The sequence below is a fragment of the Poecilia reticulata genome, linkage group LG22 (assembly GCF_000633615.1).
Source record: "Poecilia reticulata strain Guanapo linkage group LG22, Guppy_female_1.0+MT, whole genome shotgun sequence".
NCBI classification, from domain to species: Eukaryota; Metazoa; Chordata; class Actinopteri; order Cyprinodontiformes; family Poeciliidae; genus Poecilia; species Poecilia reticulata.
Window position 1 is genome coordinate 12,032,000 of NC_024352.1, and position 23,058 is coordinate 12,055,057.

General features: G+C 38.2%; 4 protein-coding genes across 5 annotated transcripts; 1 reads left to right on the forward strand and 3 right to left on the reverse strand.

Annotated features, from left to right (window-relative positions):
• Positions 1–207: 207 nt before the first annotated feature.
• On the reverse strand, positions 208–7,312 carry tmem39b (transmembrane protein 39B). The gene is made up of 9 exons (XM_008399483.2): positions 5,926–7,312; positions 5,124–5,319; positions 4,000–4,219; positions 3,739–3,822; positions 3,446–3,600; positions 1,662–1,995; positions 1,383–1,570; positions 1,178–1,298; positions 208–581 (listed from the first exon to the last, which is right to left on the reverse strand). The coding sequence occupies exons 2-9, from the start codon at positions 5,252–5,254 to the stop codon at positions 348–350; spliced, it is 1,467 nt and encodes a 488-aa protein (XP_008397705.1). The 5' UTR covers positions 5,255–5,319; positions 5,926–7,312; the 3' UTR covers positions 208–347.
• Positions 7,313–7,662: 350 nt separating this feature from the next.
• Positions 7,663–12,479, reverse strand: khdrbs1a (KH domain containing, RNA binding, signal transduction associated 1a). Of its 2 annotated transcripts, XR_532592.1 has the most exons (10): positions 12,147–12,479; positions 11,635–11,762; positions 10,890–11,006; positions 10,636–10,782; positions 10,424–10,548; positions 10,070–10,328; positions 9,919–9,995; positions 9,767–9,828; positions 9,495–9,671; positions 7,663–7,722 (listed from the first exon to the last, which is right to left on the reverse strand). XR_532592.1 is itself a non-coding variant. In XM_008399484.1 (9 exons), the coding sequence occupies exons 1-9, from the start codon at positions 12,235–12,237 to the stop codon at positions 9,562–9,564; spliced, it is 1,116 nt and encodes a 371-aa protein (XP_008397706.1). In that variant the 5' UTR covers positions 12,238–12,479; the 3' UTR covers positions 8,482–9,561. The 2 variants fall into 2 exon arrangements, 1 of the variants encoding a protein (XP_008397706.1); XM_008399484.1 differs by lacking the exon at positions 7,663–7,722 and having other exon boundaries at positions 8,482–9,671.
• A 242-nt stretch (positions 12,480–12,721) lies between these two features.
• zbtb8os (zinc finger and BTB domain containing 8 opposite strand) lies at positions 12,722–17,697 on the reverse strand. The gene is made up of 7 exons (XM_008399485.2): positions 17,502–17,697; positions 17,232–17,256; positions 17,021–17,142; positions 14,056–14,138; positions 13,793–13,845; positions 13,456–13,492; positions 12,722–13,333 (listed from the first exon to the last, which is right to left on the reverse strand). Exons 1-7 carry the CDS (start codon positions 17,581–17,583, stop codon positions 13,247–13,249), a joined length of 489 nt encoding a protein of 162 aa, XP_008397707.1. The 5' UTR covers positions 17,584–17,697; the 3' UTR covers positions 12,722–13,246.
• Positions 17,698–18,099: 402 nt separating this feature from the next.
• Positions 18,100–23,051, forward strand: LOC103458573 (histone-binding protein RBBP4). The gene is made up of 11 exons (XM_008399486.2): positions 18,100–18,230; positions 18,697–18,844; positions 19,841–19,986; positions 20,071–20,244; positions 20,341–20,456; positions 20,587–20,747; positions 20,825–20,951; positions 21,045–21,122; positions 21,474–21,608; positions 21,682–21,792; positions 22,509–23,051. Exons 1-11 carry the CDS (start codon positions 18,215–18,217, stop codon positions 22,569–22,571), a joined length of 1,275 nt encoding a protein of 424 aa, XP_008397708.1. The 5' UTR covers positions 18,100–18,214; the 3' UTR covers positions 22,572–23,051.
• Positions 23,052–23,058: the final 7 nt, after the last annotated feature.

Sequence of the window (23,058 nt, forward strand, 5' to 3'; positions counted from 1 at the left end):
GCCGTTTCCAACGTGAATTATTAATGTGCAGCATACCAACAGTCTGAAAACTCAATGCTGCTATGAAAATTGGTTGCTATTCATTGAATTGCACCTGAGTTACAGTTAACATTTTCTGATATCTGCACAATTTATGAACAATTCAACATCTGATTTTTCTGTTAAAGGTTTTAAAGTCAGGAATTAATAAATATGAAACACTTTTTTTAAAGTAATACAAAAATATTTATTTTTCTTATGGCAATTCAGAACAAAACTGACACAAATCTGGCTTGTAGAAAAAATACAGAACTCTTAGGCATGTTTCTCTTGTTCCAAAGTAAGCGTGACCAACGGCAACTGGAGTTTTAGCTGACTTTCTGGTCCGATGAGCTGTTTGAGAACGAGTACGCCTTTCCTAGGACTATTCTGTCTCTGAGGAGCTTGAAGAAGGCGTAGTAGTTGCTGAAGAGGATCAGGGCCAGCGATATCGTCTGATGCCACCTTTCCGAGCAAATGAGCGAGTAGAGCTGGTAAAAAATCATGGCACCTTCGAGGATGATGAGTATGTTTAATATTCGTAAAGGCTTGTTGAAGAAAAACTAGGGAGGGGAAAAGATGGTACAGGTTAGTGTTGAAATGTATAAATTCACATTTTGTCACATTTAGCCTCAAACGTCTACATATTTTATGGCAGTTTAACATGATGCACCAACAGGAAGTTGCAGATAATTGTTAAATCAAAGGAAAATGCTGCACGCTTTCAACATTTTTTATGTGAGAGGGACAGGGAAGCAGGTCAGAGTTGACACAAGCACTGATGGAGACAGAGGGTAATCACAATGGGAAACCATGTTAGAAGGTGCAGAAGACTTGAGCTTGAACAGCAGCAAAGGTTCAACTTCCAGCAACACAATGACTCAACATCAGATCTACATTTTGATGTTAGAATGGCCTAATCAAAACCCATACCTAAATCTAATTGAGAATCAGCTAAAAGACTTGGAAGTTGCTGTTCAGACACTATCCAATTAAATTAACCTTCAGCAATTTTGTGAAAAGAAAAACGGTAAAAATTTTAGTCTCTTGACCTGCTGGCACTGATATAGAGCGTATGCATACTTTTGCAAGGTAATGTGGTTTCTTTATAAAACTAAAATTAATGCCATATAAAATCTCTTTCTCCAGCAAGACTCACATAGAAGCGATAGTGGGAAACATCTGAGGGGACTGCAACGTTATAGTGGCCCATGGCTTTATAGACATTCTTATTATGTTTTACTAGGACTCCCTGTGGCCACATGTACTCTTCAGTCCATCTGCAAAAGGAAAACAATACACAGTATGACTCATTAGTCTAGAAATTAGTCTGAACTGAGGTAAAAACTAACAGGAGTACGCACATGTGCTGAAGGACGTTGGAGCAGAGAGAGGGGTCAACTTTCTGCCAGCAGCCCAGGTGGGCGGCAGCTTTGTGAAGGAGGTCACAATATCGAGGCGGCAACAAGTGTCTCATGAGGATGACTGACGTGCTGACCGATACCAGTATGAAGAGCTCACAGGACCACCGCTTGTCTACATACTGAGTGCTCTAGAGGACCATACAGACGAAGAGATATATCAACATTCTCACGTCAAAGAAGCCGTATTTAAAAATATACCGAGATTGAACACAATCTTACCTTTACAAACCAAACGGGTACAAACGCCACGTAGTACGCGCTGAGCATGGAGCTGACCAGCACTTCCTTCATCCTCCAGTTGAAGTCCATCTTCAGATACTCCACCTCTTTTCGAATGAGGTCAGGTGACAGGCAGCAGGCGTGAGTGGGCATGGCCTGGACTCCGTACAGCTGGCTGGTGTGCTGCTTCCACGTCTCCTTCAGCACGGTGAAGTAGTCCCTGCCGCGGCTCATGCTGCCGACCTCTTTGGAGCCGATGCTCGTGATCGGCGAGAGAGAACCCGCTCGCCGGAAATCACAGCTCAGACGGAAGAACGGGATATACATTCCAAATCTGTGGGAGCCAACGCCTACCGTTAGATATTTGAAATGTTTCACAGTTTTACAGCGATAATGGTATCAAAAGGGACTTAAAAGGGGAAAAGTGTTTTGTAGCCCATTGGAAACACATTTGTGCCTTTATATTAGCAAAGGTGACATGTTAATATCTAATTTATTCATATAAAGCACTAATGACCATAGTGTTGACCTCATTCATAATTAGAGATAAGTTCAAACATAGTGTGGTGATGTGCGCTATCTTGATGTTCTGGTGTACTATTAATGTAGTTATCTTCTTACTTTTTTATATATTTATTTGCAATTGTTGGCGTCTGCAAAGCAAATTGTTTCTTGGTGACAATAAAGCTTATCTTATCTAATCTAATCTAAACAAAATTGTAAATTCCTTTACTTTAACAAATCTTAACTATTTTTGAAAGGACATTTAAAACCTTTGTAAACAGCATAAATGTAAGCAGGTATGCTATAAATGCTTAAATAACAAGCCAGTAAAGTCTGTTAATGAGAGAAAATGTTGAATTTCTGAATAAACATAACAGGAAATTTATTGTATTTTGTAGAGCCATAAGTAAGTTTGTTTGAAAAGCAGTTATTAGGGGTAAAGTCTTTTGAAATTACTTAGTCATTTATCACCGAAATCATTTTCAGAAAAATTAATGTGGTCATAATTATGAGACCACAGAAGAAAACATGAATAGACAGCAACAGATGAATAGCAACCAATGCATCAATGAACACCACTGTCAAATAAATCAAATCAACTAACACATCAAGTATGGAGTCCTAAGATAATTTCCAGTCATCTTAAATAAAGATAAAAACCGAGTCATTGATATTGGGTTCTGCTATTCTGACCCTGTTTAATTCACTTTTTAGCAACATTTAAACCAGTGACAATGTGGGTTGTTGTTATAGCAACATTAACTCTCAGAGTTATTCTGGCCAGAAGCTAAATATGTCAGAAAATATTTCCAAACACTGAAAAGGTAATCGAAAGTAATAAAGATCCATCCAAAATGCAAGGAGCTAACTGTTAAATCATTCAGCATCTATTTCAAACTTCATCAAGCTATTAATATTTAACTCATTCTTTTCAATAATTTACATGAAGAAATTCAATATGATACTTAGGAGATAATAACCAACACTGCAGGGAAACAAAGCTTGAAAGCCAATACTTGCCCCTCTCAAATCACCCGGAAAGATTTTGGGTGAACTAGAGTTACTTAATAGTTACATGGATTAAAACTCGTAACGACAGGAAACGGCAGCTGGAGCATCAATGGGGAAAACGTAGAACTCAACTTATTGCTTCAGATGAACGCAGGGTCAAGGAAACACAGGGAAACTGTTTAAGTCATGGCCTTCACTCATATTAGACTCCAACTGTCATACAGATCTAAAATTTGAAGTTTTTTGGGGGGTTTTTTGAGAATACTTACGGGTAGCAAAGGAAAAGCAGGCTGAGGACAGAGTAGGTTCTGAACAGATAAATGAGGGAGCGACAAAGACTCCAGCCTGTCAGCGTTAGCACTGCAAACCGGGCCATCACTAAAAATATTGAGTGGGGCAAGGAGAGTTTCCCACTCTGTGATGCCTGCAGGAAAAGGAAACCATGGTCACACATAAACAGAGTTATGCTCAGATGAAAATAATGTTTGTAAAACAGCAGGTATTAACCACAAAAATGCCAACATGGACATTGTTATCAGCCTCCAGCAAACAACAAACTTACCTCTTTTACAATTGCTGCAATCAGCCTTCTTGCCAGTATAATGATTGTGAACACCAGCATGTTATAATCAATAAGATGAAAATTCTGCAAATAACAACACTGATTAATTATTATCGTTAAATTACTTTTTTTTTTCTTACATCTACGATTTTATTTGTAAGTTTTGAGGTTATGCATTTCTTGCACAAGTTAAAATCGAAATTCTTCAAGTAAACAAAATAGAAGTTTGTGATCTGCAGAACGTATTTTGTGCGTACTGACCAGAGACGTGTGTGAGGGAGGGTGTGACGGTGGATACCACCACACAGTCTTGTAGATGTTGACATAGTGGACAAACAGGGCGATCAGATGGCAGAAGAAGAGGTGAAGCTCAAACAACACGTTTCGATCCATGGACAGCTCGGGGATCTTGCAGTGCTTGAGGGGAACAACAGTCTGAGCGGCGAGCGGGGGGCTGGACATGCAGGTCCCAGAGCCGTTTCTGCAGGCAAAACCTGAGCGTTAAAAAGTAATCATACCCCTTGAACACCTGGACTGCATCCTGCATTTGTATTCAGCAAATACAATTTTTTTTCTCTAGATGATGAAGGAGCGTAAAGTAGTTTTGATAACTACTTTACGGACGGATCAATGTGGATTGTGCCTTTTAAATAAGTAAACAATGGTTACTGTAATCCCTGAATGCATTGCAGCTAACTAGAAACCAGACTTCCCATTGACTTTCCTTCAATTTATTCTTGCCACTTTTGTTAAGTGAACAACCAGTCGTCAACCTATTAAATTCTCCAACCTGAGTGGTAGTTCTCTGCAGCTCCTTCAGATGTACCATTGATCTTTTGGCTCCAATTCATATTCTCCTTCCCCAAACTTGTCTGTCAAGCTGGAAAGCTGAAGTTGAGCCACAGTCTTTCCATATCTAAATATGATCACTTTTAAAAGCGAAACTGAAAGCTTGAGATCTGATCCCTACCTTAAACTTCTCCACAACTTAATCCCTGAGCTGTCTGTTGAGCTCTTTGGTCTGCATGATGCTGCTTGCTTACTAGTGTTCGCAAAGAAACCTCAGAGTCCTTCGCAGAACAGCCAGATTTACAGAGAGAATAAATGCGAACTACACTTTCTAATATGTGACAACTGAAGCACACTGAAAATTATTTGGCGGTATCAGAGTAAATACACATGACACACTACTCCCAAAATGATCCTTTACTTTAAAAGTATACGTTTCTCAGTGCAGTGCTGGTCTAACATCCTAATAAAGTGCATTAGACTTTGTTTTTGTAATGTACAAACACGTTTGCAAAGTAGTGTGCAGTTTTCCAGCTGGCAGGCATTGAACTGTGCAGCACAGATGATGAAGTGAAAAGATAAAACAGGAGACTTGCCTTGCACGGTTTCGCACCCCCGTGACTGGAGAGCTGGTGGTGTGGTTGCCATTGCTGACGGAGCCTGGATCACTGCTTAAGGGAGGTCTGCAGTAGGTGGTCCGATTCGTACCTCTCCTTCCACCGGCCATCGCAAAGACACCCACTGCTCACCTTCCTGTCTAGCTGCGTGAACTCTCCCTCTGTTTTCTTGCACCTGTTTACATTAAGACAGTGAGTCAGTAATAGTACACTGAAAGGAATCAATCATGCAGAATATACAACTTTTATACTATTTTTTTTTTAAATCATACATGTATCTTTAGGTGTGTACGTACATTCTATTGTTTCATGTATAATTTCCTTGTAAAACATTGCTCAGCGGTTGCATCAAATAGAGCCAAAACAAACACAACCTGCCATTATAAGCACCTGAAAATATCCAACAAAACTAAATGACAAGAAATATTTCATGCAAAGTAAGTATGCATGGAGCCCCATGTTGGTGGTGCAAAACAAATTTATTCAAGCTGCATAGCGTCGAAAATTTGGCTGCAGCTTTTGCGGAAGCTGTCATTACAAGTTAGCAACGCAGCTACAATTGTTGTCTTTCTGCTTAGAAAATATACCACTGGTCGTTTGCATTTGAGATCCTTAGAACAACAACGGGGAACAACATGGTTCACAACAATGAGACCCCCTGTCTTTCCGCCAAGACCACGCTTGATTTAATATTAAGATTCAGGCCTAAGCTAACAGAAAGCTAACTGGCTAGCAGGCTACTATCCAGGTAAACAGACCACGGAGGAAAATATACGCTTACCGCTGCGGGTGGTCAGTAGGAAGCTGGTCTGTTTAAATGATAACGGATTAAATTGTCGGAAGATTTATCAAAACACTGGCTGTTTTTGCACTGAAGCCAGCCAAGACAGTCATTGTTGATGTGAAGCAAGTCGCTGGTGGGTGGGGGCGCGGATATTAACTGTGGGAGGAGAGTTATTTAAAGGGACATTCAGACACTTCTGTCTCTCTTGGAAATTGAATGCAACACCAATATATACCAAATTAAAAGACCAAATATTAAAATAAGTTATTTCAGTAATACATAGATGGCTGTATGAAATGGACAATTTACAGATACTACTTAAAATAATTATGTTTTATGCTGCTGTATGTTCGTTCCACCTTTGTGCCAGAAACACTAGAGCAGGAAATATTGTTTTCCCTGAAGTTTATGGATCATTTGCATTCAGTTTTCCAACAAATTCTCATACTTTGTAGAATTGTTTCTAAATGTACCTCTTTTTTTTTTTTTGCAACATTCTTGACATTTTGAGAACAAAGCATTAACTTGGTTGCTTTTTTATATTCTTTCCATCCAGGTTTTAAATAAACTCTCGTACTTTGTAGAATTGTATCTAAATTTACCAGTTTTTGCAACGTTCTTGACATTTCGAGAACAAAGCAGTAATTTGGTTGGCTTGGATGATCTGCACGTTTCAAATAATGCTGAATTTGGCGTACAGTTTTCCAATCAGTACATGCACATGGGATCAGGAAAAAGCTGACATTGTTGTAATCAACTGCAGCTTTTATAAACACAAGCAGTTTGGCTTGACAAATTCAGGAATAAAAATCTGACAAGGGATTTAGTTTAGAAATTAAAAATCTCTATGCTTCCATATTTGTCCATTTTTTCTGAAGACCTGAAAAATACTTTCAAGACCTTTGAACCCTCTAAAAACTGACACCAAGGTGTACATGTAGTGCTGGGAAAATGTACTCCTTTACATGTCTTTTTGCTTTTCATACTTGAGATAACCTGAATAGAGCCATTTTCAATTGACAGCTTCAAAATCAGACCACTATCCAACCAAACTTGACAGTGTTGAAAATAGACCAACTGCCAGTTGCAGAAACCACCAGGAATTTGTGAAGGTTGTCAAAAACATAGCTGTAGAATCATTTCAGCCGCATTATTTTTTTATGCATGGAAAAATGTCAGTATTTAAATTACATGAGAGTCTGAACTTTGACTATACCACTCTAGAAGTGAGCTTGCTGCTATGAACTGCTTCTAAATAGAATGAGTATTAAAATGTTTTCACAGCCTAAGCATTTCTGACAAAATGGAGAAAAAGCAAAGAAATACTCTCACAACCAACAACATCTAGCTATCTAAAGAGATTTTAAAGAAAACACAACTGATAAATTAAAAGTTTATTTTCAGATCTCTTCATTTTTTATACAAAACATGGTTAAATGAGTTGTGAAACATTTTAAAAAGTTACGAGTTCCCCACCCCAAGTTTGGATTTAAAAAGTAAAAATAAAAAAAAGCCTCTCCAAGCTTCAGCAAAACTTCTTCCAAGCACCTCATTCATAGAAGAGGTGAAATATGGCCATCAAACCAGACTCATTCACTTGGACAGCATTTGGTCCAAGTAGCCCTTCACGGTCTCAATTTGCAGAGAATTTAAAATGGACCTGCTGAGCAGAGAAACAACAGTCAGCAAACTTGATAAAACATCAAAACCTGATTTTGTTCTTTTCCAACTGACCTTACAGGCCTGAGCTGCTGGAGTTGAATCTATCAACTGCACCAACACAGTTCTGATAACCTAAGAGGAGAAAAGGAAATGAGATCCAGAACACACAAATGTCCAAATACACCAAGTGAGCAACAAAACATGCAAAACTAATTTTATACTAAATAAAAAAAAAGTATCATGCAACTCGAGCTGAAGAGTTTTTGCCCATTAATGGAATGTTTTAAGGCTTTGAGTGCAGCTACTCATTTTCATTAAACTACATTCTACAGAAATAACCAAGATGGATATAAGTATTGAGTGGAATGAAACAATTATTGGTTTTATTTGAGCAAGAGTTGCATCACAACCACATGATTGTTTTGTGCGTCTTAATTTTGCTCGGAATAAACTACTAAATATCACAGCATTAATTTTGTACTTTAATGGTTTTGATGTTTTGGATGACTTGCATTACTTAAACATGTTTTGCACAGAAAATAAAATAAAAAACAGAACAAATAAATCTAATAAATGAGTGTTGGGGTTAGTTTTACCTTCTTGTGGCGACCTTTAGGCTTTTAGAATCCTCTCCTCTGCGATATTTTTCTTTTATAAAAAGCAGCCAGCATGACTTTGCATCAAAGTCAAGTAAGATCCCTGCAAGCTTGATTTGGGGAATACTGTTGAAATTCAGTCATTTTCAAGTGGCTGGAGATACATTGCGCTCTTGAGAGCTCTGAGAGATACACTAACTAAAGATTAATGACAATACATGTTAAAGCACTGCATCATTGTCAAGTCAAACATGAATTTGGCAGCACATAATCTCAAGTAATGAGCTTTATTATGTTTTTTTTTTTTTTTTTAAGGTGACATTACAAGTGTCATTTAGTTTGGATAAACAGACGAAGAGGGTAAAGTCATTGGGGGGGTAAAAAACAAACGCTGCCCCTTTTTTTTTTGTATTTTTCAAATTGTGGTCAGGTTGAACGTGTAAACAAACAAGATTAATCAGCATTGGGGAGCCATTGAGGACCATTTTCACAAAGTGAAGACAATCCTTTGGTACAATAAAGGCAAAAATACCAAGTTTAGATTGATTAAAATGAAACTAGAAACTTTATTGAAACACGCACTGCAGAAAAACATTTTGGGATATGTTTAGTATCCTATTTAGTCAAAAAGGTACACAAGCATTGAGCATTTTGGAGACGGCACGACTTAAACCATACACAGTTATCCTAAGGTTATGTACAAAATATTGAGGTGGCTGCAGCCTTGTATCCTTCAAACTTAACAAGAAATTATATCAGTATAATTTTGCACGTTATAGAATGGCTTAATATACCAATTGTAAAGGTGGCAGAAAGACGGATTTCTGTATTTTAGGAGAAAACTAGATTTGCAATGTTGAAAACAATAATGAGACTTTTGATGCAGATCAAAATATCTTAAGGCTGTGTTTAAATTTGTTTAGGTATATATAAAATTACACTGAAGCATTAAGAGCAATTAATGTCCAGTCATGAAGGACTTTTGAGAAATGCAGCCTATATGGTAAGAGTTTTATCGCCACAATCACAGTTTAAAGTTAATCATTAACTGAAAAAGCCATCAAATGTCACTAAAATATCACTTTTTCCATTTGTTAAGTTTAAGTAACTAATTCCTTACTACGCAACTGAAACATTTAAATGGAAACAGATAAACAATGAAAAAAAAAAACTCTCTGCTCCTCGTGTTTCTTATCTGGCACTCCGATACATCCAACAAAATGTCTCTAAGTTTTTTTTTAAAAAACAAAAAAAACAAACATAAAATAAACCGTAAAAAAAGGGGGAACAAACGAGAAGGGAAATTACTTTTTGAAAAGTTAAGCCTGTTACAATCGGGAGACAGTTGCCGTAGCAACTCTCTACCGGTAGTTGTTCAGTATCTGACGTATGGATGCTCCCTGTATGAACCCTTGGACTGCCGCGTCGGGGGAGCTTTGCCTCCGGCCCCGGCGCCGGACCACGAGTTATCCCATTCACCCTGACCTACAAACAGGACGCACACCAAAGCAGTTAGCCTTCACAGCGTCGCACACAGGAGCACTTCGACTGTAGTGGTTTGGTAGTACACAGAAGCATACCGTAGCTCTCATATGATGGATCCTGGGCTTCACCGTGTCCGTAATCGTAGTATTCCGTATCCCTGAAAGGGCAAAAAAAAAAAAAAAAAAAAAAAATGAGAACACATTCAAGAGGGTGGGAGGAGTGTGAAAAACTCTTAAATTTGACTTACGCTGGAGCAGGCTGCTGACTGTAATAACTATCATATCCCTCGTAGGAAGGCTCTGCGTAAGATTCCTCATATGAACCCTAAATGGAAAAAATTGTATGTTTAATAAGAGACATTGCCATCAAAATAAGCCTTTATTCACTTTGACACTTACATATTCATCGTAAGGTTCAGGTTTGGGCTGTGACCCTGAAGGACCTGCTTGATGGGACAGGGCTGCGGCGGGGAGCATCCTTTGCGCTCCGCTCGCAGGCGGCCTGGAGCGGCCGGAGGACCCTCCTCTAGCTGCAGCAGAGGGTGGTCCACCCCTACCGGCCGGGGCCCCTCTGGGCGCGTTTCCTCGAGACATCCCGCCACGGGGAGTTCCTCCACGCATCGCTCCTCGGAGATTTCCACGTGGCATCCCTCGTCCCCTAGGAAATGTATACATTTTTGTAAAACATGTTTTAATATATATATAAAACTTGATTAACATCCTTTAACTACAAATTTTCAAACTCCCACTCACCTTGGCCCTCCTGCACCAGGTGGTCCACCTCTGCCCCGTCCAAGGCCACCTCGTCCCCTTCCAGAACCATCTTGGGATCCATTCAGGAATTGAGGGTCCATGTAGGGATCATGCTCGCCAGGCTCCTGTAGTTACATTGGGAAAGTTTAAGAGATTACACAATTGTGCATTAAGAGCAGATTAAGGTTAATGGGATAAAAGATTTCACTAACCGGGATGAGGAACTTCTTGACTTCATCCATGGCGTGAGCCATGCGCAGATAGTTTTCTGGTATGGGTGCTGTAACCTCGATGAACACATGCAGCTCCATGGCCAGGTGCGCGTACTTTGACTCGCCACCCTTCCTGAGCTCTTCCTCCTGGAAAATAACGCAAATGGTTTACATATATACACATTTCTTTTTGTTTTTTTACATCCTCTGTACTGAGCTGAAAAGGAAGAAAAAAAATAAATCTATGCACAAACCTTGTTCTTGTCTCTCATTGAGCCTTTTCCCAAAACTGAGATTTTTGCCCCCGTCTCTTCCTGGAGTCTCTTGATTGTGCTGCCCTGAGGCCCCAAAAGCTTCCCGACAAAGTTGACCTGCAGAATAACGACCACATCATTCAGCAGTATGTCAACGCAACATTAATCTGTACATTTTTTCTCCATTAACACAGCATTATTAAGATGCAACAACTGTAGAAATGCTCATGCAGAAACAAAGACACATGCACGACAGGACCACTGAAGCTGCAGCTCCAGTAGTAGTAATTATGGAAGCAGAGCAGAAGGATTCAGATGAAACAAAGGACAGGACACTTAAAGATATGCTCAAGATTTTTGATTCCACTGCTTCTCCTTTGTCAGTAGATTTTCAGTGTGGAAATTTAAAAACAACAAGTAAATCTGCAAGATGTAACATTTATTAAAAAAAAACATGTCGTATAAGATGTCAGACCAGCACTTTTAGACTTAAGCTACTCATCTTCAGATTATTCTTACACTTGGCATCACGATAGTTACAACAGGTTTTAGACAACTGTATGATATATGCTTAGTGCATATATTTTATTTCAATTACCTCAACATACAACAAAACAATTTCAGCAGAACACAATGATTTATCTTTTTTTTTTTTTTTTAAACTGGAGCCTTTCAAATGCCTAAAGATGAGCATCTCAATATTACGGCCTTGCAAAGAAACCATGCAGCAGCAGCTGATGCATACCCTGGGATACTGCTTGGTTGGGATGAGCACTCGCTCCTTTAGTTTCATAGTTTTGGTGGCAAAAAGGTCCAGGTAAGTCTCCTTCTCTGGTGTCTTCTTGGCTTCTCCTTTCTGGATCCTCTCAATCTCTGCAAGAAAGAATAAAGGCTTTGGCATAAATTAAAATGAATACACATCTAAAATACAAAATAAGCTAAACCTCGTATAGTCTGTGAAGGGCTGTGATGCTTATCGCGATGCAATAGTTACAATGAGCAAATCGATTCTTTCGATTGTTACACAAATGTAAATGTATTTAATCAAGTTTCATTAGATCTCATATGGCTCGCAGAAATGAGTTAAACATGTTAATCCAGAGAAGGGGTCTGACCCAAATGTCCACCAACCACGTGTTTTAATGCGCCATTGTTCAGGCCTGGCCGCGAAATATTAGTTGGTGTTAAAATAACTACATAAAACACGTTTTTTCTTCAAAAATCCCTGTTGCATAATGCAAGAAATAATCAAATTACCAGCAGTGATGAGCTTCATGGCGTGTGTAAACGATGAATCCAGGCTGTCCTTCTCGGCCAGGAGCTCAGGGAGGTATTTAGTGTCTTCCATTTTGATTTTCTTTCTTTGCTAAGGCTCGACTATGGCGGACTCGCTGATGCTTGGTTTTCTTGCAGTCGTTGGACGCAAAACTGACTCGCTATTTCTTTACCCAATTAAGTGCGTTTATTTAGTTTATTTTGTCTTAGAAAATTTTCTTGGTAAGGAAAAATATTAACAGACTGCGAAGCGGCGACCCCGGCCGGTGTCTCTCCTCAGCAGACAAAGGAGGGATGGCGCAGCAGCATTTGAGAGGAAAGGGAGGAAGGGACGTCATAGTCAACCAGGGACATCCGCTTGGTTCCCGCTTCGTTTTTATTTTAGTTTTTTATTATTTTACCTTGAGGGTAACCCCCCCACAAACCATTATTGAGTAATGGTGTGTTTATTTTTATATTATAAATATAACAATTCCGTGAAAGATTGATACTTTTTACTTGTAACTATTTTTTACTTGACATTTTATTTGCTGATAATGATCAACACAGGAGTCAAATTATTTTTATTAGATATGTTTTTAACTCTTCGTCTTTAATAAAGCTGCTGATTAAAATATTTTTGACAAGAATATTACAATAACAGAATTAGAAACCAAATAAAAAAAGAAAGTAATAACTTAATGTAAGACATCCACAACCATTACATCAAACTACAAACCATTCATTGATACTTAGGCCGTTCATCTGCTATTCCAATTTATGGAATAACAAATGAACTGTGCTACTTCCAACAAATACATTAGAATATAATTTTCAACTTTCATCATAACCCATATCACCATAATTCATTTATCTGGATATATTTTTTCTTTTTCTTAATTTGAAGTTCTACATTACATTTCACAAGGTGGTATCCTTAATCTTTGACAGACCTAATTAGTAAACAGTTCATCAACTGCAGTAAACTTGATTTTGCTAGTTAATGATCAGAATATGAAATAAAACAAAAATCTTAATTATGTGCATATGTAGACTGTACAGTCCAAATGAACCAGGAGTGTTGTCTGTCCTCAGAGGTATCTTCAAATATCAATGATGGCAAATATTTCTGGCTTTACTTTATCGTGGATCTGCATTGCAGAGTATGTGATAGCTTTCACTTCGGTTCCCTTGAAAAAAAAACAAAAAACACAAAGAGCATATCAGAATTAATTAGGTTTATTCTAACTTTTACTGGATATATAAAAGTGATATATAAATATGTAAAAATCTCCTCTCCTCTGCGTCCTACCTGTGGATGTTTTGCCAGAGAAAATTCTTCACCCCACCTTTTAGTAGCATTAGAAACAATACGAGTCAAACACACAGTAACCAGTAGTCTTCATTCAAAACCAGTATAACCTAAGCTCTGTTTGAAATTATTGCATCAATTACACATGGTCTTTATATGAATGGCATAAAGTTGACAAATGCATTTTCAGTAGCAAGAAAATATACCTGACTCTTTAAAAATACCATTAAGTTGCAGTTGATTTCATAAAAAAATAACTGACATAAAACTATAAGAAAAACTAAGAATTGTATCAAAAATATGACTCATAATTTAATCAAATTCAGTCAAAACTTACCCAATGGATCGAATCTTAAAATGCATTCTGTCAATGGACACAACTTTGATTTCCTGATGAACAGACACAATAGATGTAAGCACAAAACAACACAAAAAATGGCTAGAGACATTATCGGTTTTCTTAAGCAGGATCAAAGAAATATTCTAACAAGCGTACTGATCAACACCAAGAATGATTTGATGATTTGAAGGAAAGAGTTAATAAAAAATAATAAAATTTCAGTAATAAATCAAATAGCAATAAATAGCAAGCTGACCCACCCTGGGGACAAAGAAGAGATCTGCACAAAACTTGTATAACCAGTCGTCTAAGAAATGGAAGAGAAGAGACTCCATGTCTTCACCTTTAGAAAAAGAACAATACAAACAGTGTTTAGCTTTATTGATGGTGAAACATCATGCATAAGCTGATTAAAACAGAAGTTAATATCTTTGTTTTATCTTTTAAATCATGTTTTTCAAACATACTTTGGCTGTTTGGACATTTTGTAGAGAAATGGAACTAAAATAAAATAATATTGTCTTCTATATTGGATTAGATTGGCTGAAACCACTTATTATCAAGCTTTGGGTTTGCAATTTTTAGATCACAATGACGACATATGCAGCCCAGAAACACCATGGTCAAAGGTGTAGGTAAGCTGGAGGTTTTGGGCAGAAACTATAGTCACAGCTTTATATACATGGGTTTCAATGTTAACCAACCTCACCTGTGACCTGTTTGATTAGAATTAGCCAGTGAGTTTCTGGGCTCCAGTTAGGTACGGCAGCATCAACTTTCTGCCACAACTGCCAGAAAAGCCCACAAAAAAAGTTCACCTGACATACAGGACTCCATCTAAAAAATAATAAGACAATTGAAATAAAATCGGTGGGTTTTCTCCGGGTACTCCGGTTTCCTCCCACAGTCCAAAAACATGACTGTCAGGTTAATTGGCCTCTCCAAATTGCCCCTAGGTGTGAGTGTGTGTGTGCATGGTTGTGTGTCCTGTGTGTCTCTGTGTTGCCCTGCGACAGACTGGCGACCTGTCCAGGGTGTACCCCGCCCCTCGCCCGAAACGTTGGCTGGAGATGGGCACCAGCAACCCTCCCGACCCCACTGAGGGAAAAAGGGTGCAAGAAAATGGATGGATGGATGGAAATAAAATCGATCATGACGTATGGTTGAATCACCAAATGAAAATTATTATCACAAAAATTCTACCGCTGAAACAAAGTTATTTACAACTAAGGGACCAAAATTTTATTTTATGGCCCCAATCATATTATTATATTGTGCAAATAAAAAATAAAAAAATCAGACCAGGAACACATTTCCTATTTATAACTGTGGCCTGGAAAAAGCTAAGACCTTTTGATGGAGAAGAAGGAGATTGGGTTGTGAGATAAAACAAAATGTAAAATTATGCAAATTAAATAATGTGAAAACCAATAGACAAATTACAATATTGACAGGTACATAATACCCAGACAAAACAACTTCATAAACAGTGGAGAACATCTGGTTGTCTGGTTGCCTCCTACCTTAAGGTAATAAAGGTAGGAGGCAACCTTTAGGTAGGAGGCAACTTTATGACAGTGTACACCACTGTCATTGTGAACTACAGAGGTTGACCACTTGTGTTTTGGGAGATCTGTGAGTTACAAAGGCACAGGAAACTTGGTAAAACTTGATGGCAAGATGAATGCAGAATGTTATCAGAAAGAACAGAGGAACATTTAAACCAAGTCAGTAGGCTGCTCATAGGTCAAAGACATTCCGATATGAAACACAAGCCCAAGTGGACCTGTGATTGGCTACAGAATATAATGCCTCTTTCAAAACTACTAGAGAAGGCTTCTAGTTGTCATTTGTGTTAAAGGAACAATGCACGGTATTAAATACTGGGTCATATAAACTTCTGATCAGTGTAATATGCTTAGTTTCTGATTTAAAAAAGAGTAACCATATTTGTTTTCTGATAAATGACTGAGCAGCTACAAACATTGACTAAAAGAAAGGTTTTGGTTTCTTTTCTTGTTTAAGTCACTTTAAGTATTAACATGCATGGCTGATTCAAATGTTAGTAGACAAGCCCAACAACAACCACTCACATAAAACCCAGCCCGGGTGATCTGACCACCAGTTACCCATTTTACATACAAATATGCACAAAGCGCTTTCACAGAATGGACTGTCACTGAGCAATTAAGGCAGTTATTATGTTGATTTGAAAGTATTCATGTCCAAATAGAGAGCTGAAAATGGAGATTTTGTGCCATCACTGACTCTTATTTGTCTCTTTGAAAAATTCCTGCCACCTTGACTAAAGCAAGTTCCAGATAATCAGAAAAAAGCTGGAAAAAAAATCATGCTGCCACCACCATGCCTCCCTACAGTTGGGTAATTTATTTGCAGTTTTCTTTTTTGTTTTTTTTTTTACACCAAACAGAAGTTATAACCACAATTATGACCAAATCATCCCATTTCCAATATGCTTGTTGGTTTGTTTCTATCAGGATTTTCTTTAAAAAGGTTTCCATCTTGCTCCCCTACCCCAGCGCAATCGTTCAACATTGCTGAAGGTATCTTGAAACCAGCTTTCTTCTTATAATGTATTTATCTTTTTATTTATTTTATCCTGGTATGGTAATTATTGCATATTTTCCCCCATTTGATGATAAATATCTTGCTATGTTCCATGGTATTGTCTAATACTTTTTAGTCTCCTTCCATCTCCTGACTGATACAATTTGGCCAAAAAAGATCTCTCAGATGCTTTGAAACATATTTGCATGCATCTAAAAAATGTCAGAAAGCATCTCCAATTTTGTTTGAGGTTAGCAGGAAATACATGATGGCAAATGTTTTCTGACACAATGGGTGCAAAACATGACACTGCACAAGCTTTTAAGATTTTTATAACAGAAAACAGAATATGTATCTGGGTACCATTTTTTACTTTTCTCATATTTTCAGTGAGTTGTCTTCATGATGACACTGCTGAATTCTAAAGGCAACACGTTTCATTAGATTTTAATCAGAAGCACTGGAGTAGAGGGAGCCCTCCTTTGAATTTTAATTACCAAAACAATAGTGAATACCACATATCAATTTCCATCCCAATGAAACATTTATTTCATAAAACATATGTTTTTTTTCACTTTATGAAACAGTTTTTCACTACTTTGCGTTGCTATACCACATTAAACTCAAGGAACAACATGCTTTCTGCTGATTTCTCACCTTCTGATTCCACTTCAACAGTATCAATGGGTTCCACAGTTTCTGTGTCCGTCATATAGCCAAACATTCCCATCGCACACTGCTCAAAAGCTTCCTCCAAGGAGTCTCCCCAGGAGTGAATTCTGGAAAATATAAATACATGAAACAATCAAAGTGATCACTGGACACAAGGCAGACACTCATTTATTAACGCAGGAGGCAAAACACTCACTGCACGTCTGCTGTATGATCCAGATCTGAAATAAAAAATGAGGTATGAGTTTAATGAACTGTAGTTGACTAGGTTAAGCAGTTGTAGTGACAGATGTTTCACGGGATAAATGTGTGATACCTCGTTAAGGTAACACGCTTAATTTAAGATGTTCAATATTCATTTTTGTGTATCTAAATGCAGTGTAAATTGCTACAAACAAAACTTGGTTTATTTTCCTCATGGAACAAGCTAAGCTAACAACATTTTTCGTGATTATTCCTGACTTACATTCATATTTCTTGTTGATAGGAGGATATTTTGATTTAATAGCTTTCTGTTCCTCTGTCAGGTCTAGCTGACGGTCATCCATTGAAGCTGGAAGCTGATTTAAACGTAAAAATGGTAATTATTTCTGGTCAACAACATGTAAAAAGAGCTAAAACAGAAAGTGTTGCATTCAAGGTCTGAACCATTTGTCTCGTAAATTTATGTAGCGCACAAACGGTTGAAAATAAATCGCAGAAAACAAACGATGATCATCAGACCAGTACTGCTGTTATACTGTACTGCTGTTAGTCCCAATCATACAACAATCATATTACGATTCAGTAAAAGCAGAGAAAGAACGCATTATCTGAAAAACCCTACGAATTCCTTGATTCTTAGGTCTTTCTAAAGATTTAGGTTACTGTTCATTGTTGCTTCTAGATGTTGTAAAGTTACTCTTTATGTTGATGTTTGTAAGACTTATTATGGGTAACACTTTAAAAACTAGACTGTGTAGATTTTCTAAACACGATTTTCTAATTTCCGAGTTTCCATGTTGCATTTTGGATCTTCCGGATCTAATGTCATAAGGACTTCCTGTCGGCTTTGCTGCATGCTGATTGGCTGATGGTGTTCTGTGGAGTTGGCGCCATTGCGGACCTCCGTGCTGTGTTCTGTGCGCTCTCCCGAAAAATACTTATTTTCGCCTGACTTGTCTGTGTAGTTGAGACGAAATGGCCGATAAAGACGGTAAGAATGCCAATGGTTCAGAACTAGTAGTTTATTTTTGAATGTTCATAGCTTTTAATGATTTAAAGCCCGAGAACTATCGGACCGGCGGCTGTTGGCGCGTCAGCCAGCATCTCCTTTCATTGTTACGGAGCAGCATGCTAGGTGTTAGCTGCTAACTCGCTGGTAACAAGGGGACTTTTAATGAAATAATACATATCATGTATTGGTGAATGTGGGACTGTGTGTTATGTACACGTGTTTCTACAGTTATCTTGCTATACATTACCGTGTTATAGTCATTTACAACACAGGAAATAACCTAAAATCATTACCATAGTTCTGGTATATTAATGACAAGTAGGTTGTTGGCATAGTCTAAATGCCACATGGTTATTCTCAGATGTCTTCTAGTTTGCTAAGCTAATGTGAGGGTTGTAGTTGTTTTCCTAACAGCACTGTTGTTGGATTGGATGTGTTTTTGCAGCTGCATTTGATGATGCCGTGGAGGAAAGGGTGATCAATGAAGAGTACAAGATCTGGAAGAAGAACACCCCTTTCCTCTATGATCTGGTCATGACTCACGCCCTGGAGTGGCCCAGCCTGACCGCTCAGTGGCTGCCAGATGTCACCAGGTGAGCATGAGATGAGCTACACCTTCACAAATGCCAATACAGAAACAGCTGATCCAAGTTTGTATGGGGTCTTAAGCAGGATTTGATTAGAGGAGCTTCCAATTTCCATTTCTGAGCTCAACTGATTTCCAACATCATTTATATTTGAATGTGGATCCATTGCAGAGCTCCCTTTGTGAAATATTGTTTGCAACTTGAGAGTAATAAACTGATTTCCATAGGCTGCTGTATGTCTGCTTCAGTCACATGCTCTTTAGAATAGAATAGAATAGAGATTTCCTTATTGTCCCACAATGAAGAAATTCAGGTGCACTATCAGCAAATTAAATGAAAATAGAAGCATGCATGCTCAAAATAAGATGGTGGGGCTGGAGGACTGAAAAATAAGAATAAGAGACTCAGATAAGGGCAAATGTACAACATAAATAAACAATATTGTGTAGTTATTAAAATAATCACTAATGTTACAGACAAAACATTTTTGTCACTGTTTTCATCAACTACCCTTTTTCCAGATGTGGAAAAAGAGAAAACAATGAAAATGATACAGCAAATCTAAAATTATGACTGAAATTGTAATCAATTTAATTTGAGAATCAAAACTAAAAATCTGTTTGCTGACTTTTGTTGATTTAAATTTGAGATGACTACGTAGGGCTGGACGATAAATCAATCTTTTTCTGCTTATGAAGGTCTAATTTTGGGAAAATGTTGGTGTTTATTTCCACCAATGCACCTCTTGGGTTCCACAGTTCAGAGTGATGTCACCGCACGGAGGGCCAACCTTCTTGTTTTATTACAGCTTGTATTTATTTGGAGATTGAATTCAAGTCAAATCCTAGAAGGGATAAATCAAAGCAAGTTTTCTGTCATTTGTATTTTATCTTAAAAGAACAACAAAATCGGAAATACGATTTGGTATGAAAAAAGTTAATTTTGAGCCATAATGCCCAGTCCTACTTAATTGTGTTTATTTTGCGGTCGTGTTCTTCACAGACCCGAGGGAAAGGACTACAGCGTGCATAGACTGGTTTTGGGGACGCACACCTCTGACGAGCAGAATCATCTTGTTATTGCCAGTGTTCAGCTTCCAAATGATGATGCCCAGTTTGATGCTTCACACTATGACAGTGAGAAAGGAGGTGAGTAATATTCAGTGAAACTATGTTAGGACAAAGTCTTATTGCACCAATTGAAGGTAGTTTAAATAAAGGTGTTTCTTTCAGAGTTTGGGGGCTTTGGCTCTGTTAGTGGAAAAATAGAGATTGAGATCAAGATCAACCATGAGGGAGAAGTGAACAGAGCGCGCTATATGCCCCAGAACCCCTGTATTATTGCCACCAAAACCCCCACCAGTGATGTGCTGGTCTTTGACTATACAAAGCACCCCTCCAAACCTGGTAAGGGCCCTTCTGAAACAATTTAGAGTTTTGTACCACAGTTTCCTTCTGAAACTTTACAGATTAATTTAACATGAGTTTAATTTTCTATAATAGATCCTTCTGGAGAATGCACCCCAGACCTGCGACTCAGGGGACACCAGAAGGAAGGCTACGGCCTCTCCTGGAACCCAAACCTCAGCGGATGCCTCCTCAGTGCTTCTGATGACCATGTAAGAGACTCGACTAAAGACTTTGCAACTTTACTAATCTGTTTAATTACTTTTACTTCTCTTTCACAATCAGACTCTGTAACATTCTTTACGGTTAAACAGCTATTTTCACTTTTTTTGACTTCTTTAGACTATATGCCTCTGGGATATCAGCACGGTGCCAAAGGAGGGGAAGATCGTAGATGCCAAAACAATCTTCACAGGCCACACTGCTGTGGTGGAGGACGTCTCCTGGCATCTTCTCCACGAATCCCTCTTCGGATCTGTGGCAGACGACCAGAAACTCATGATGTATGTTACCTTCTCAGAACAAAATCAGTGATTCTGGGCTTTTATCTGAACATCAGTTCATTTTGTCTTTGGAACAGCTGGGACACACGGTCAAACAACACCTCCAAACCGAGCCATGCAGTGGACGCTCACACTGCTGAAGTCAACTGCCTGTCTTTTAATCCCTACAGTGAGTTCATTCTGGCCACTGGCTCTGCTGACAAGGTGGGATGAGATTCTAGTGAACTCTTAAATGGCTTCTTGTTTCTTTAAGTCCGGTTACAATTTGCTTTGGTTCTGTTTTTTTTATATTTGCAGACTGTGGCTCTTTGGGACTTGAGGAACCTGAAACTGAAACTCCATTCATTTGAGTCTCACAAGGATGAGATCTTCCAGGTAAGACCTACACTTACTTTATCTTCATTTTTTTTTTTTTAAGAAATGAAAACATCTTAAACATAATAGTGCTGGATTTCTAAACTTATTTTGTGGATGAGGAACATATGTACAAAACTAACATTGGTTAGCATTAATTAAAAAAAACAAAGGGCATTAAATGTGTTTTAAATAAATGCACACTGAAAAAGGGAATGTGAAAAAATATTTATAGATTAAAAAAAAGTGTGTTTTGTCATATTAAACGTCCTGTATGCAGTGCGGATCAGTGGGTTGAGCGATCTGTCAAACTATGAAAATATTGTATTTTTAAGAGGCTTTTGTTCCCCCTCTCCTGTCTTCTAATCACAGGTTCAGTGGTCTCCTCATAACGAGACGATCCTGGCCTCCAGCGGCACCGACAGGCGGCTCAACGTCTGGGACCTGAGTAAGATCGGAGAAGAGCAGTCGCCAGAGGACGCTGAGGATGGCCCTCCCGAGCTGCTGGTGAGCAGCCGTCAGATTCTGGTTTTCGTTGGATGGTAGGTGGTGTGCTAATCACTCCTGCTCTCATTTCCAGTTCATCCATGGCGGACACACAGCTAAGATCTCAGACTTTTCCTGGAACCCCAACGAGCCGTGGGTCATCTGTTCGGTGTCAGAGGACAACATCATGCAAGTGTGGCAGATGGTAAGCCTTGACTGATGGATACGTCACATCCGAAGTTATTCAGGGTTCCTGCACAATATATTTATACATTTTACAGCTCTGGAAAAGCATTTGAATTCAAGATTTTATTTATTTAGAACATCCTGTTCCATTTGCATCCATCCAGCTGTAAATCTATACCCATCCATCTGTCAGTTCTTGCATATTTTCATCAGTCTGTTTGTTCATCTATTCTTGTTCCTAATATCAAGCATGGATAATGTGTAGGAAGTCTGGAAAACGTGTAGGAACTGGGGCTGCACAATACATTTCACATTTATTACTGCAATATCACTGTACTCAATAAAAATACCATGCAGGACCACCTGGGCGGTAATACATTTGGTGAGATTTGATGGTTGCAGCACAGAAAGTTGTTTCAATGCAGAAACAGCAGAAACGTTCAATAAGCAGTTTTTGTTGATGTGGGAATAAAGCATCTAGTTTTTGTCCAATAGCTCGGTAGACTTATTATCTGAGGTGTTGGATATGAAACTATAGCAGAAACATATCAACACTCTTTAAATGGTTTACTTATCGCAAGTGATATTGTTGCATGTTTTCTTTTTCTTTGTTTAAAATGAAGCGTAGATGTTGAGACTTTGGTAAAACTTAGAATGGAATTTAATACTTTATTTTCTCATTACATTTATTATAAACAGTAAATGTAGTAAATCTGTGTGAATTGTCTTGCACAGGCTGAAAACATCTACAACGATGAAGACCCAGAGGGAGCTGCAGATTCAGAGGTCCAGGCATGAGTCCAGTTCTGAACTCGCTTCTTTTGACCTGCTTGTTAAAAATGGATCACTTTCTCAGATCTGCTTCTGTAAGCAGCAAAACATTTTCAAATGCATCTCAGAGAAAAGTGTTTAAAAGAGTTTCTGCACCATTAACGTGTTGTGATGCATTTCAAATGACACTGGTTTCAGTCTGATTTCTAGATACCATTTAGTTTTTCCAAGATCATCTGTGGTTTGTAATAAAGCCCTCACTGACCAGTCTGCTGTCATTTTATTTCTTGTCATTAGCTGTGCAGAAAACATTTTCACAATGATCCATTTTTAATATAATTGTACATACTGTAGGGTTTTCCTTTTTATTTGCTTGATATTTGTAGATGAATTTTCCAGCTTGTGTCGTCACTTGTTTGTGTTTTGTTTTCTTCTGCATTTTGTTTATGTGCTGCACCTGAGCTTTTGTGTATCTAAGAATATTCATAATAAAAATATTTACAGAAATTTGTGA

What these genes read in the sequence shown, in the direction of transcription:
- tmem39b (XM_008399483.2), bottom strand. Translation starts at nt 5,254, where the DNA reads ATGGCCGGTGGAAGGAGAGGTACGAATCGGACCACCTACTGCAGACCT. An exon ending in CTGCTTTTCCTTTGCTACCC is followed by an intron (nt 1,996 to 3,445) that starts GTAAGTATTCTC and finishes TGGCTCCCACAG; the next exon opens with ATTTGGAATGTATATCCCGT. An exon ending in TACCCGTTTGGTTTGTAAAG is followed by an intron (nt 1,571 to 1,661) that starts GTAAGATTGTGT and finishes ATGGTCCTCTAG; the next exon opens with AGCACTCAGTATGTAGACAA.
- zbtb8os (XM_008399485.2), bottom strand. Translation starts at nt 17,583, where the DNA reads ATGGATGACCGTCAGCTAGACCTGACAGAGGAACAGAAAGCTATTAAA. An exon ending in TGTTGAAGTGGAATCAGAAG is followed by an intron (nt 14,139 to 17,020) that starts GTGAGAAATCAG and finishes CTTTTTCTAAAG; the next exon opens with GTGAAGACATGGAGTCTCTT. An exon ending in ATCTCTTCTTTGTCCCCAGG is followed by an intron (nt 13,846 to 14,055) that starts GTGGGTCAGCTT and finishes TCTGTTCATCAG; the next exon opens with GAAATCAAAGTTGTGTCCAT.
- LOC103458573 (XM_008399486.2), top strand. An exon ending in GACGACCAGAAACTCATGAT is followed by an intron (nt 20,748 to 20,824) that starts GTATGTTACCTT and finishes TCTTTGGAACAG; the next exon opens with CTGGGACACACGGTCAAACA. An exon ending in ACAAGGATGAGATCTTCCAG is followed by an intron (nt 21,123 to 21,473) that starts GTAAGACCTACA and finishes TTCTAATCACAG; the next exon opens with GTTCAGTGGTCTCCTCATAA.
- khdrbs1a (XM_008399484.1), bottom strand. Translation starts at nt 12,237, where the DNA reads ATGGAAGACACTAAATACCTCCCTGAGCTCCTGGCCGAGAAGGACAGC. An exon ending in CAATGAGAGACAAGAACAAG is followed by an intron (nt 10,783 to 10,889) that starts GTTTGTGCATAG and finishes GTTATTTTCCAG; the next exon opens with GAGGAAGAGCTCAGGAAGGG. An exon ending in TCCATCATATGAGAGCTACG is followed by an intron (nt 9,672 to 9,766) that starts GTATGCTTCTGT and finishes TCCTGTTTGTAG; the next exon opens with GTCAGGGTGAATGGGATAAC.